At 37.5% G+C, this 12,970-nt stretch overlaps 1 protein-coding gene across 2 annotated transcripts in view; it reads right to left on the bottom strand.

The window, feature by feature from the left end:
• ece1 (endothelin converting enzyme 1) overlaps positions 1-12,970 on the bottom strand; it is a 46,292-nt gene that overhangs the window by 12,079 nt on the left and 21,243 nt on the right. For both annotated transcript variants that reach the window (XM_049471815.1, XM_049471814.1), the window contains 7 exons: positions 8,695-8,833; positions 3,932-4,144; positions 3,076-3,200; positions 2,823-2,969; positions 2,590-2,655; positions 1,453-1,641; positions 68-210 (listed from right to left, as the gene is read on the bottom strand). In XM_049471815.1, the coding sequence (XP_049327772.1) occupies positions 68-210; positions 1,453-1,641; positions 2,590-2,655; positions 2,823-2,969; positions 3,076-3,200; positions 3,932-4,144; positions 8,695-8,833 (1,022 nt within the window). The remainder of the gene's footprint in view (positions 1-67; positions 211-1,452; positions 1,642-2,589; positions 2,656-2,822; positions 2,970-3,075; positions 3,201-3,931; positions 4,145-8,694; positions 8,834-12,970) is intronic.

Raw genomic sequence — 12,970 nt, 5'->3', positions numbered from 1 at the left:
GAAGACAATACCAGAAATCATGGGGATTTCTCAAGACTGTGAAAGAGTGTGTCGGTGTGGAGTTTACCTCTTGTTGGTGTTGGTTATGAGCTGGGAGACTTTCTGCAGGTATTCTGTAGCGTAGACCACCACAGGCTCTGAATCGTTCAGAGACACTGGAGCAAAAACAGCCCTGAGGAACGGCATCCAATCCACAGCAGGAGCCAGAGACTATATATGGAGTCAAAAACACATACAAACACATATATCCCCTGTTAAAGTGATTCTTCAGTGAACAAACGATCTAACAAGCCATGTTCGTCTTTGCTGAGCCTAATAGGCTCCATCCTACACCCTGCGAAAGTTGCATCACAATGCTTATCGCTATCTGACACCTCGTCAACAGTCTAGTTTCATGTGTTGCACATGTGTCGTTTAAATAGCAACAGTGCTTCTGGATATACAGCTCTGGAAAAAAAAAATAAGAAAGCACTTTATCGGTTTCTAATTTTGCTATTTATAGGTTTAAGTTTGAGTAAAATGAAAATTGTCGTTTTGTTCTATAAACTACAAACAACATTTCTCCCAAATTCCCACAAAAAAGATGCAGAGCTTTCACAGTTTTAAGAGTTCAGAAATCAATATTTGGTGGAATAACACTTTCAATTTCATGGGTCTTGGCATCATGTTCTCCTCCTCCACCAGTCTTACACACTGCTTTTGAATAACTTTATGCTGCTTTACTCCTGGTGCAAAAATTCAAGCAGTTCAGTTTGGTGGTTTGATGGCTTGTGATCATCCATCTTCCTCTTGATTATATTTCAGAGCTTTTCAATTTGGTAAAATCTAAGAAACTCATAATTTTTAAGTGGATTCTTAAGTTCCAGAGCTGTATATCTACACTGATGGGCGTGGTGTTCTGGAAATGAGGTGTGTTCAGGTACATTTCTGGAGTTTTGCTTGTTTATCTTGGTAACAGAAAACACAGGAGCTCCACTGACTGAATACAATCTAGACAGACGCCAACAGTCAGACGTTCATTGCTATCTTGGCAACGCAGCAGTGCACAAGCCCAACTTTTACATCAAAAGTGCACCTACACAGCATGAACCAGCAGCTCAGTTTCCTCTGCTGAGAAGCGTTTGTTGGACACGTCCAGGTAGCTGCACCGTTAAAATAGCAATCCTCCAAAGTCAGGGCTCACCTGACTCTTAAAGAGAATGATGAGCAAGAGACACTCTGATTGGTTTATTTCACGTTACGCCCAAAATTAACCACCTTCATGATCAATTAAGAGAATTAGTACATGACTTTTGCACTTCACGTTTTGAGCCATACAAGGTGTACTTTTCCCGTCGTTACGATAGCAAAGACACACTGACACGCCCTAAATCAAGCTGCATGGTGCACAATTGATGGCTCGCCTATAAATATAACTGAAATAGGGCCCCGAGTAGTGACGTAGTGACTCACTGATAGGTTTTTGGCCTGAATCTTGTGGTAGATCAGCTCCTCGTCTCGCCGCTCCTCCTGGGGAACTGTGATGTTCGCCAGACTCGTCTCAAAATCTACAATTTCCTGCATCATCCTGCGGGAAGTTTCCTCCGAGCCGCCCAGCAGGACTCCCAGCTCTACCAGGAAGCCCAGATACGCTTTCAGATACTGCAGGCATAATACGGTGGGGTTGATTAAACATTAAACATATACTTTTGTTTAACTCACTACAACAAGGTTTCCATGCAGTTTATACATTGTAAAATAGGATAACACTTCTGTAAATTTCCATTACATATGTTCATATGTGCATATGTTAGACAAAATGCATTATGCCTTAAAATATCACCAAATGTTACATATTTCCACATATTTCATAATTGTCATATTTAATAAAAAACACAATATTTGCTAATGTTCTGTAGATTCAAAAGTTCTACATATACCTCGAAATATTCTATATTTTTAATTGCTCTATATCTTCAAACATTTTATATTTCCACATGTTTCATATCTCCAAATGTATCATATTTAAAGAGAAAAACTATATTTCCAAAAGTTCTGTGGATTAAAAATGTTCTATATTTTAAATTGCTCTATATCTCCACATTTTATGTATTTCCAAATATTCTATATTTCAAATAGTTCTATATCTCCAAACTTATTTTTTTTTCCAAATATTCTATATTTCTATATTCTATATATATCTCCAAATGTTCTGTATTTCAACTTGCTATATATGACCAAACGTTATATATTTTCCATATATTCTCTATTTTCAAGTGTTACATATCTATTCTATATTCCAAATTATTTTACATCACCAAAACTTCTTATTTCAAAATGTTCCATATATCTATATCTCCAAAAGTTCAACAATTCTATATATTTCACATCTCCGAAAGCTCTATGTTTTAAACAGTGTTTATACATCTCTTAAATGTTCTATATTTTATCTCTATATTTCTCATTTCAAATGGCTTATATGGAGTTCACTGTCGACAGAGTTTTATCAGAGTGTCTGAACAGTTTGTGTATCGGTGCTTCAGAAGCCAGCAGAATAAAATGTGAATAAAATGGTTTTCCACTTCTTTTAAAATGAATTCTCCTGCATACCTTCTCGTTGGCGGTCTTGTTGAGATAGTATTCACGCGAGGGTAAACCCAGACCAGACTGATCCACCTGGAGGAGAGAAGAAACAAGCTCCTGAATATACAGCACATCATAAATATATATATATATATATATATATATATATATTAAGACTCAACTTAGAGCTTAACGTTTCTGCTCCCGGGATATTTAACAGTTAAAGAGGGGTTTGGATGGTGGTAGAGTGGAGAACACACCTGGATGATGTTGCTGGTGGAGTTTTTGGAGTCAGTGCTGACGAACACAGTGAAGAAAGGTGAAGTTCGGTAGTTTGCAGAAACGATGCGCAGAACCTCCTGGAAATTTTCTTTATCCCAGGGGCCGGTCAGAGCCCAGCCACCAGTCTGAGGCACAAACAGAAACACAGATTTAATTATCAAAATATCAAATATCCCACAGTTCTCACACACACAGTCTGAGTGCTGTATTTAATAGAGTGAGTGTCTTTACCTGGTTGATGAGCTCCTGTAAAGGCTGAGACCCCAGCTCCTCGATTCTGGCTTCACTCATACAGGCCTGATAGTAACGCTGAGCTTTCAGCTCCGCTTTACTCAGACCCTGCTGATTCGTGTTCTCTGTATTAAAGCAAGAAAAAAAACTCTTAATCTCAGTAAAAATCATCTTTTTCAGTCGTGCTCAGGCTGCTTTGTGCATCTAAACTGGAGAAAACTGCTGAAAAATGCACATTTAGAAGCAACACCTCTCTCGGACTCTGGCTGCTGATGGAGAAACAGCATGACCTACTGTACTCTCTTTCTCAAGACTGCATCTGAACTGGAATTATTGAGTAAACAACAAAAAAAGTGTTCAACCAACAGAATATGTTTTATATTTTATATCTGCTTTATTTTCTCAGTCAGCTTTATGAGGTAGAGTCACCTGGAATGGTTTTTTAATTTCAGTTAACAGCTGTGCTGAACTCATCAAGAGTTAGTTACTTGAATTTCTTGTCTCTTAATGTGTTTGAGAGCATCAGTTGTAACGAGACGGACAACAGATAGAAAGGTTTTAAAATAAAGACATTTTTACACTAATAACAGTCTTTGCAATGTCATATGTTACTTTACAACATGTGTAATAATGCCCTGCTAAGTGCAGTTCAGCCACTGACCTAGTCTTAGAGTCTCAGAGCATATACAACTCAGAGAGAGGGCAGTCAACTAAAAGTCAATTTCCCCTCAAATACCATCAAAAACGTTACGATGGTGAAACTGGCACTCATCAGGACCGACCCAGGAAAGGAGGAGCAAGAGTAAGAAGGTATAATATATGTCCTTTTTAAATTCACGTAATAATTTTAATTTACCCAGTAAACTCTTCATGATGGCCATGTTCTGCTCCCACAGGTTGCTGAAAGGACCCCAGCGGGATTTGCCCTCAGGCAGTGGGTTTTTCTTTACCCAGCCGCCGCAGGCGAAGTTATAGAAGTCTGTACAGGGGTCCACCGAGCGGTCCAAAGCCCCCATCACCGCCGCCGCTACGCTAACACACGGCTCTGACAGACACACACCTGGATGGGCTGAAAAAAAAAAACACACAGGTAAGCAAACAAGTTAGACAATCAAAAATTAACCAATACTTAACAAATTAACGAAATTACTTCAAATCAAATATGTTTCATGTTTAATTCAATGTACACTTATTGCAATCTGGCAGAGATATTCCTATGAAAAACTCTCTCTGACTCCAAGAGTACCAACTGTATTCTCTCTCTCTCTCAGACTCCGGCTGCTAATGGAGAAGCAGCATCACCTACTGTACTCTCTCTCTCTCTCAGACTCCAGCTGCTGATGTAGAAGTATTACCACCTACTGAACTGTACTCTCTCTCTCTCTCTCTCTCTCTCTCTCTCTCTCAGACTCCGGCTGCTGATGGAGAAGCAGCATCACCTACTGAACTGTACTCTCTCTCTCTCTCTCTCTCTCAGACTCCGGCTGCTGATGGAGAAGCAGCATGACCTACTGTACTCTCTCTCTCTCTCAGACTCCAGCTGCTGATGTAGAAGCATTACCACCTACTGAACTGTACTCTCTCTCTCTCTCTCTCTCTCAGACTCCAGCTGCTGATGTAGAAGCATTACCACCTACTGAACTGTACTCTCTCTCTCTCTCTCTCTCAGACTCCAGCTGCTGATGTAGAAGCATTACCACCTACTGAACTGTAATCTCTCTCTCTCTCTCTCTCTCTCTCTCTCTCAGACTCCGGCTGCTGATGGAGAAGCAGCATAACCTACTGTACTCTCTCTCTCGCTCTCTCTCTCTCTCAGACTCCGGCTGCTAAACGAGAAGCAGCATCACCTACGGTACTCTCTCTCTCTCTCAGACTCCAGCTGCTGATGGAGAAGCAGCATGACCTACTGTTCTCTCTCTCTCTCTCTCAGACTCCGGCTGCTGATGGAGAAACAGCAGCATGACCTACTGTTCGTTCTCTCTCTTTCTCTCTCTCTCTCTCTCTCTCAGACTCCGGCTGCTGATGGAGAAGCAACACGTCCAATTGAATTGTACTCTGAATTGTCTGTGCTGCTGTTTTTAATTCGCTAAGTCCATTTTTCACACAGGCTAGTGGGAACACAGTAAAGCACAGTGAACTGATCTGTGTGTATCAACTCTGCGGCTTTGTTTTCGGTAAAAACGGGTAAAAACGGTGTGTAATAAATCCTCTCCTGCTGTCTCTCTGTATCGCATCCACAGGGACAAACTCGCATCTGGAGTTACTCAAGTCAGGAAGCCAAAAGCCAAAACATGATTTCTGAGGAGACGCTGTAACTTTTCAGAGTAGCGTCCAGATCGAGAGAGAGAGATAGAGAGAGGTAACGAGAGATAAACGAGTCACAGAGGAAAACTAGAGGAGATGCAAAGAGCCAACAACAACACAGACTCGTTTGTCTCTCTCTCTTTCTCTCGTTCTTTCCCTCTTTTAGACAAGAGGGTTAGAAAATACTAGGAGTGAAATGATCACAATTAAAAAAAATTATCGATTCATTTTCTGTGCCTCAAGGAATCCTTTAAATAATTTGAAAACGCAGTTAAATTATTAATTATTAAATTATTACTTGTTGTATTTATGTCTATTTTTAATTTGGAAATGTATGTTTAATGTATTTAAAAATAAACTAATTGGTCATTCATTATTAAGTTAAAAGTTTTCTCTTGTGTATTTTTAATTGCTTTTTAGACAAGCAAATATGTTTTATCCGATTACTCGATTAATTGAAACGATTTTTCAGTAGAGTACTCGATTACTAAAATAATCGATAGCTGCAGCCCTAGAAAATACTAGTAAATACAAAGACATTATTGGATTTAACTAACCAAATAGTTTATAGCCTTCCAAAAATCTTATATTATGTTTCAGCTGGCAACATTTAACCCTAACTGATGCAGGGAGTAGCTTCTCAATTGTTAAACAACCATGTGGAAAGACTCATCTCAACTGCAGTCATGTAAAAAGATCCAGTTCATCTCTTTCAAAAGGGTCAAATTATCAGCATAAATCAATAATGCAGAAAAAAATCATGTTAAGAACTACCCAACATATTATTAAACAGTGGAAGGACAGTGTGGAAACATTATCTTCCAGAAAGGAAAGTGATAAGCCATCACAAAATAGTTTGGTGAAATCTTACAAAATGGTAGAAAAACAACACTAGAACTCAGCGATATGTTTAATAGTGAAAGTAAGAGCTTTACCACTCACATATAATACAGTGAAGGAAATTCGAGGGATTGGGACTAAACAGCTGCGTAGCTTTAAATCAACACTAAACCTCCTGATTTTTGCTAACTCCGCCCTCAGCTCAAATTTGAAAAAGGCTAAAAAAAAAAACGGCAGGGGTAGTTTGGAAGGGGCACAGGGTGATGTATGGGTTTAGAGGCGGGGCATGAGGGACATTATTATCGCCTATAGCACTGTTAAACCTGAGAGGACGCTGCTGAGGCGGAAATTGCCATAATAAAAGCATTTTTTAAAGGTTAAAAATGTTTTTTAAGCAGGACTTGTGTGTTTTTTTTAATTAAAAGGAACAAATCTCAGCTAATAATGGAAAAAATATGGTTTAGGGTTTAGTAGCTCTTTAAGAAGCACTTATTATTGAGGCTAACCATCAAAAACTTCTGCTTCTTTTTTCTAGAGAGCATAAGATTGAACTCTGGAGCAATAGAAGAAGGTTATGTTCTTATTCACATAACTCGTATTTTTCAAGGAAGCTTTTAAACGTTGAGCCTTTCTAAGCAAAACATTGAGCCAAAGAGATGCATCCTTTACTTAAAAAGACCATATTATAGTAAAAACAATAGGAATCCAGTACTTTTAGTGCTTGGACCCCTATTAAAAAGAAGTGGCGGAGGAAAGGAAGGGTGAACAGTCAGGCTCGGGCACATTTTTCAGCCACCTCAGTGATTTGTCACGCTAGGCCGACTGCAAGAGGTTGAATAGGAGGAAGTGGCATTCACGTTCCTCTCCCATAGAGGGAAATAAGATTTTAAGCCTTTAAAAAACAAAAGCGAAAGGCCAGTGGCTGAGCTATGAGCTCCAGATTCTATCGTCAGACTCGCTTAGCTTAAAACAACAGCTTCCCAACGTGATACAGCGACTTCCTTAAGGGACTGTTGAGTGAATTCAGGAATCAAACCCTGTCTTTTATCACCACAAGACACGCCCTGTACTCAGGTAGAGGTATAGATACTAGGGTTTAAAAAAATACGTCTGTAGAAGCTGAAGAATCAACTCAAGCTTTTTACTCTTTAAGTAAAATAAAGATTCCAAAACTACTTAAAGCAGGGGTATCCAAACTTTTTTTGTTGGGGGCCAGAAGTAGAAATATATTTGAAGTCACGGGCCACAGACTCTGTAATAAAACAAATAATGAAATATACCACTTTAAATAATACATTTTTTCCTGATTACTTCATTTACACACCATTTACTTGACTTACTATCTTTATCTATATTTGACAGCGTTGTGTAAACTAAGATTTTTCAAATTAATGTTTAATTTCATGATGTCTCTTAATATTAAACTCCTTAATTACAGCAACCTTTAGACTCTTTGGCCCGTTTTTCTGCGCTAGAAATGCGCAATCTCTCCGCTGTTAGACTCTTTGCTCTGTTTTTCTGCGCTAGAAATGCGCACTCTCTCCGCTTTTAGACTCTTTGGCCCGTTTTTCTGCGCTAGAACTGAGCACTCTCTCCGCTATTAGACTCTTTGGCCCGTTTTTTTCTGCGCTAAAACTGCGCACCCTCTCCTCTTTTAGACTCTTTGGCCCGTTTTTCTGCGATAAAAATTGCGCACTCTCTCCGCTTTTAGACTCTTTGGCCCATTTTCTGGCTAAAACTGAGCACCCTCTCCGTTTTAGACTATTTGTCCCGTTTTTCCGCGATAAAAATTGCACACTCTCTCCGCTTTTAGACTCTATGCTTATTAAAAATGAATGTATTTTACATACAGAAGAATGTAAATATATTAAAGAAGTCTCTGCACGGATCATCTTCGTACTAGGCTAAAATGAAAATATAATGAAATTGTATGAAAATGTAAAATAACTACTCCAGTAAAGTATAGATAACCAACATTTCTACTTAAGTAAGGTAACAAAGTATTTGACACCTCTGGTGTCCATGAGTAGAATTTTTCAATGCTCGTATTTACCTGTATTTTTTGGAGAAAAAAAATAAAATAAATGGGTTTTGTGGTTTAGTTCTGGAAATTATAGCATTTATTTGTTGTATTATAATATATCTGGGGATTTGATGCTTTTTATATGAGAATATTGTAATGTTCAGTAATGAGTTACTGACTTTAACTGAGAGCTTTAAGGGAAAAAGTAACACTAGTCTAGCTCCATATTCCACACTCAACAACCTCCAAAAGAGAAAACATGCAATCAGCTGTGTAACAAATCTGAAATTAAAATTTGAATGCATAACCAGGTTCTGTTAACTATATTACCCAGATTAACCAGATTAATTGCATGCTTTAACATCTTAACACCCCAGCCCTCGTCATTATTGATGCATAACTGTTGCAAGTTAATAATTTAAAAGTTTAAAAACAACAAATTAAATACTCACTCTCATTATAATGCAGACCCAGCGTGAGGATGCAGATGAATAAAGCCAGAGAGAGAGCGCACACCACCAACACCAGCTTCCTCTCAGCATCACTACGCCTGGTCCAACACCGAGGACCCGAACCACGATGCAGCGAAACCTGAAACAATCACACATCCTCAGAACGTTACACACAGTACATTATGATTTTAACCATTTTACCAAGGTTTACTGACTTATATTTCATAATTGTACACCCATCTTCTAAAAAATAATTGCACCCAGAAGAAATCATTGAAAGAATTACATTTTTTTTCACACCTACAGTTGTTTTTTTCTAGTCTAAAGGGGATAATTTTCCCTGTCGGTTTGGTTTGTTTTCACACAGGCGCTAACCTAAACTCTACAGAATGAGATTAAACAAACAATGCAAACAAATTCTCTCTTCTGATTGTTCAGAGCTGTTTGGTGCAACAGAGAGAAAGAGAGAGAGAGAGAGAGAGAGAGATAGACAGAGAGAAAAAGAGAGGGATGTTGTCAGGGTTTTAATCAGTCAGTGGAGCACCTGTGTTTCCCACCACCAAACATAGCAATACTCCAGAAATGTACCTGAACACACCTCATTTCCAGAACGGCGCAGGAGGAAGGAGTGAAAACAGACAGTGTTTGAGGTGTAAGATAGCAATGAGCATCGTAACACGCCTTGAGCAGGATGTAAGATATGACCCTAAAAAAGGATTTCTTATGCCGTATGAACTAACAATTAAAAACTAAGCTGGCCAAATCTATTGTTTAGCTAGCTTATTGTTAGACTAGATGTGATCAGCCCAGATTTCCAATTACATGATTGAATAGGAGACATCCCTAGTTTTTATGTTATTTTGTAAGAGGTAAAACCGTCCTCTACAGGGCTTGCATGTTAATTTTAGTGTTTTCAGTGGTATCACGTTACTGTGTAGAGGGGAATATCTTAAAAACACTGCTGGTGTGGACTAAGCAGACAAAAATCTTATCTGCCTACCTTAACAACCAGGTAGATTTGGTTTTGCCATTTAAGTTTTAAATAACAACATTTTAAAAAATAATCAAATATGTCTGACGTCAAATATGCCCATAAATCTAATCATTTATATTTGGGATATGAGACAAATTCTTTGGGAAATACTAAAAATGTTAAACTGTCATTAGTTTTAGGTAAAATCTGGCAAGGAAAGACTTCTACTTTTAATAGATACAGAGTTCTCTGTGTTTCTGTGTCTTTTTTTTTTTTTAGTTATTATTAGGATTGTGCCATATCATATCGTACACGATAATATCGCCATTTTTTTTTTTATACCGTGAATGATATTTTACCCTGAAATATGGCGCCATATCACCCACCCCTAATTATCACATCAGGATTCTACTTTTTTGCTGTTTTTAGCAACAAAAAAATCCCACTGTTCTCATTTCCCATTATATATCTACTAGATTAATTTTGGTGGAGTAGTGTATTCTTGAAATCATTTTTTAAATTCAGTTTTTCGTCATATCGTCAAGAGTATCGTTATCGCGATAATACCATGAAATATCGTGATATTATTTTTATTATTTTATTCAAAGCTCAGTTTATTTCCATTCTGCCCATTTTCATTTATTTTGTGTGGACAGGTCCTAAGCTTATCTGCTTATCTTAAAAACCAAGTTAAACAGATGTTTTAAATTTAAGTTTTAAATAATACTGTAAAAAACAAAGCAAACTTCATCAAATATGTCTGCGCTCATCTGTCTAATCACCTACATCTGGGATAAAAGATAAATTCCTCTGTAAATACTGATAACGTTTTACTATCATCAGTTTCCAGTTAAATCTGACCGGTTTCTTCAGAACATGTTCTGCGTGTTCTGGTGGGATCAGCATGTATTCTCTGAGGATTTTGGTTTGTTATGAGTGGAACTTCATGGTTAACCATTACACTGGGGGGGGATTAGCGTGGCCTTCAATTACGTCTACCCAGAGCACCGCCGCTCGGTGGAGGAACCAGAATCTCAGAGTGTAAACAAGATAAAATTCCCTATTATTTACTCTACAGACACTCCAGTTCAACACGCGTCTCTAAATCTTTATGTCTAGAGTTATTATTACTGTAATATTGTGAAGACTTCATTTAATCTCAGAGTAGTTTTGAAGCTTTTAAAATGAGAATATTTTATATTTTATAATGTTCTGAGTTGTTGAGTTTAACAGAGCTTTCATAAAGAAAATAAACGCTAGTCTAGCTCCATATTCCACACTCAACAACTATGCATTAAAACAATTGAACGCATCAAAGTTTCCAGATTAATGCAATTTACAGGCATGAATGACGTGGTTTACTTGAGTCTAAATTGCCAAATGCTTCTTTTAGATCTTTTAAGGTTTTAATCTTCTTAACTAGTAGAGAAAATGTTCAGTTCCATGATAACTTTACAATTTAACGATTAACTTTATGATAAGATACAATAGCCATAGTTACAGAGTGAAATACATGCTATAATACTTAATTTATCTAAAATATGCAGTAAATTTCAGTTTCTTACATAACATAAATCTGGCAGATGTTCTTAATGTATTGTGACAGAATTTCAGGATAAACAGACCAATAGTTATATTTTAATGTAAAATATTTTACTGTAACTCTGGTAACTTTTACCTTCTTCCTGAATATAAATATATGACTATACTATGTTATTACTGTAATATTGTGAAGACTTCATTTAAACACACTATAAAAAAATACAATTTCAGGGTAGTTTTGAAGCTTTTAAAATGAGAATATTTTTGTTGCTGAGTTTAACGGAGAACTTTAATGGAGGAAACAAACACTAGTCTAGCTCCATATTCCACACTCAACAACCTGGAAAGAGGACGTTCTTCATGTATTGTGACAGAATTTCAGGATAAACAAACCAAAAGAAACATGTTTTAATTTAAAATATTTTACTGTCTCCGTAACTTTTATCTTCCTCCTGAATATGAATATATAACTATATTACATATATATACACACACTAATACATGTCTTTATGTCTAGAGTTATTACTGTAATATTGTGAAAACTTTATTTAAACACACTATAAAAATACAATCTCAGGATAATTTTGAAGCTTTTAAAATTAGAATATTTTATTGCTCTGAGAGCTTTAATGGAGAAAATAAACGCTAGTCTAGCTCCATATTCCACACTCAACAAACTAAAAAGAGGAAATTTGCCAATATACCTTCTACAGTGTGTTATATCGCTTAATAAAACTAAAGCTAATGCATCACCAGGCTCTCTAAATTTTTAGCCGTTTCTTTGATAAATACTGTATAGTATAAGGGCTACGGCTGCACACAGGCATAACTCGAATGTAGGAGATTTATGTAATAATAATAATTTACGCAGGATTAAGGACTTACGCTTTAAATGAGCCGTTCTGCTCTGCAGGAGCACTGCGGGTGAACTCGGATATAAATTACCTTTAATTTGTAAAGGACAGAGCTATTTCCTCAGCTTAAGCCTGCAAAGTTGAATAAGTCACGCTGAATGGAAGCCGCATTGTAAAAAAGTGAGCGCTGGCTGTTCCAGGAGCTGCTGGGTAATTTCTAGGTTTCTTGGTGTGGTCGGAGAGAGAGGGGAACATTCAGGGAAGTTTCTGAACACTTAATACCTCGGATGAACCTGAGAAAATATTTAAGGAACGGCTCGAGGCATAACGAGGATCAGGCTTCTACTGGAGGAAATCAATGCCGAGGCAGGAAGGAGAATAAAAGAAAGAGAGAAAAAGGAGAAGAATAAAGAGAACAGAAATTCAAGAGGACGTAACAGTGCACAGATGTTCACGCTCAACCTATAAACCTTTAAATACAGTCGACACATCACTGTATACGCACTGAAAAGTATTGTACACTGTAAAAAAATATAAGGCGCGCCGGATTATAAGGCGCATTTAATGCGACACTAGTAAGGAACATGGGTGTCGCCATGTTTTCCTTCTAATTTAGCTGTAAAGTTAAGTTAAGTAAACAAAACCGTAATTGAGTTAGATGAGTTAGACGAGCGCTGGATGTTAATCTACACAGATTTCTCTCCTGAAAACCGCTTATCTAAGTGAGTAAAGTGCTTTTGTTCATAAAGAGTAAGCTTCGATTTCCAGATTTCCACTAAAGCTGGAGCATTAGCATTAGCGGCTAACCGCTAGCAGGTACTGCTAATGCTGCTCCAGCAGTGCTAGCCGGGGTTAGCAGCAGGTTACAGGCCAATAATAATCAGCTCTAAACGGCAAAAGAGCTAGC

The sequence above is a fragment of the Astyanax mexicanus genome, chromosome 24 (genome assembly GCF_023375975.1).
Source record: "Astyanax mexicanus isolate ESR-SI-001 chromosome 24, AstMex3_surface, whole genome shotgun sequence".
In the NCBI taxonomy this organism is placed as follows: domain Eukaryota; kingdom Metazoa; phylum Chordata; class Actinopteri; order Characiformes; family Acestrorhamphidae; genus Astyanax; species Astyanax mexicanus.
This window is presented reverse-complemented; position numbering and strand designations above follow the sequence as displayed.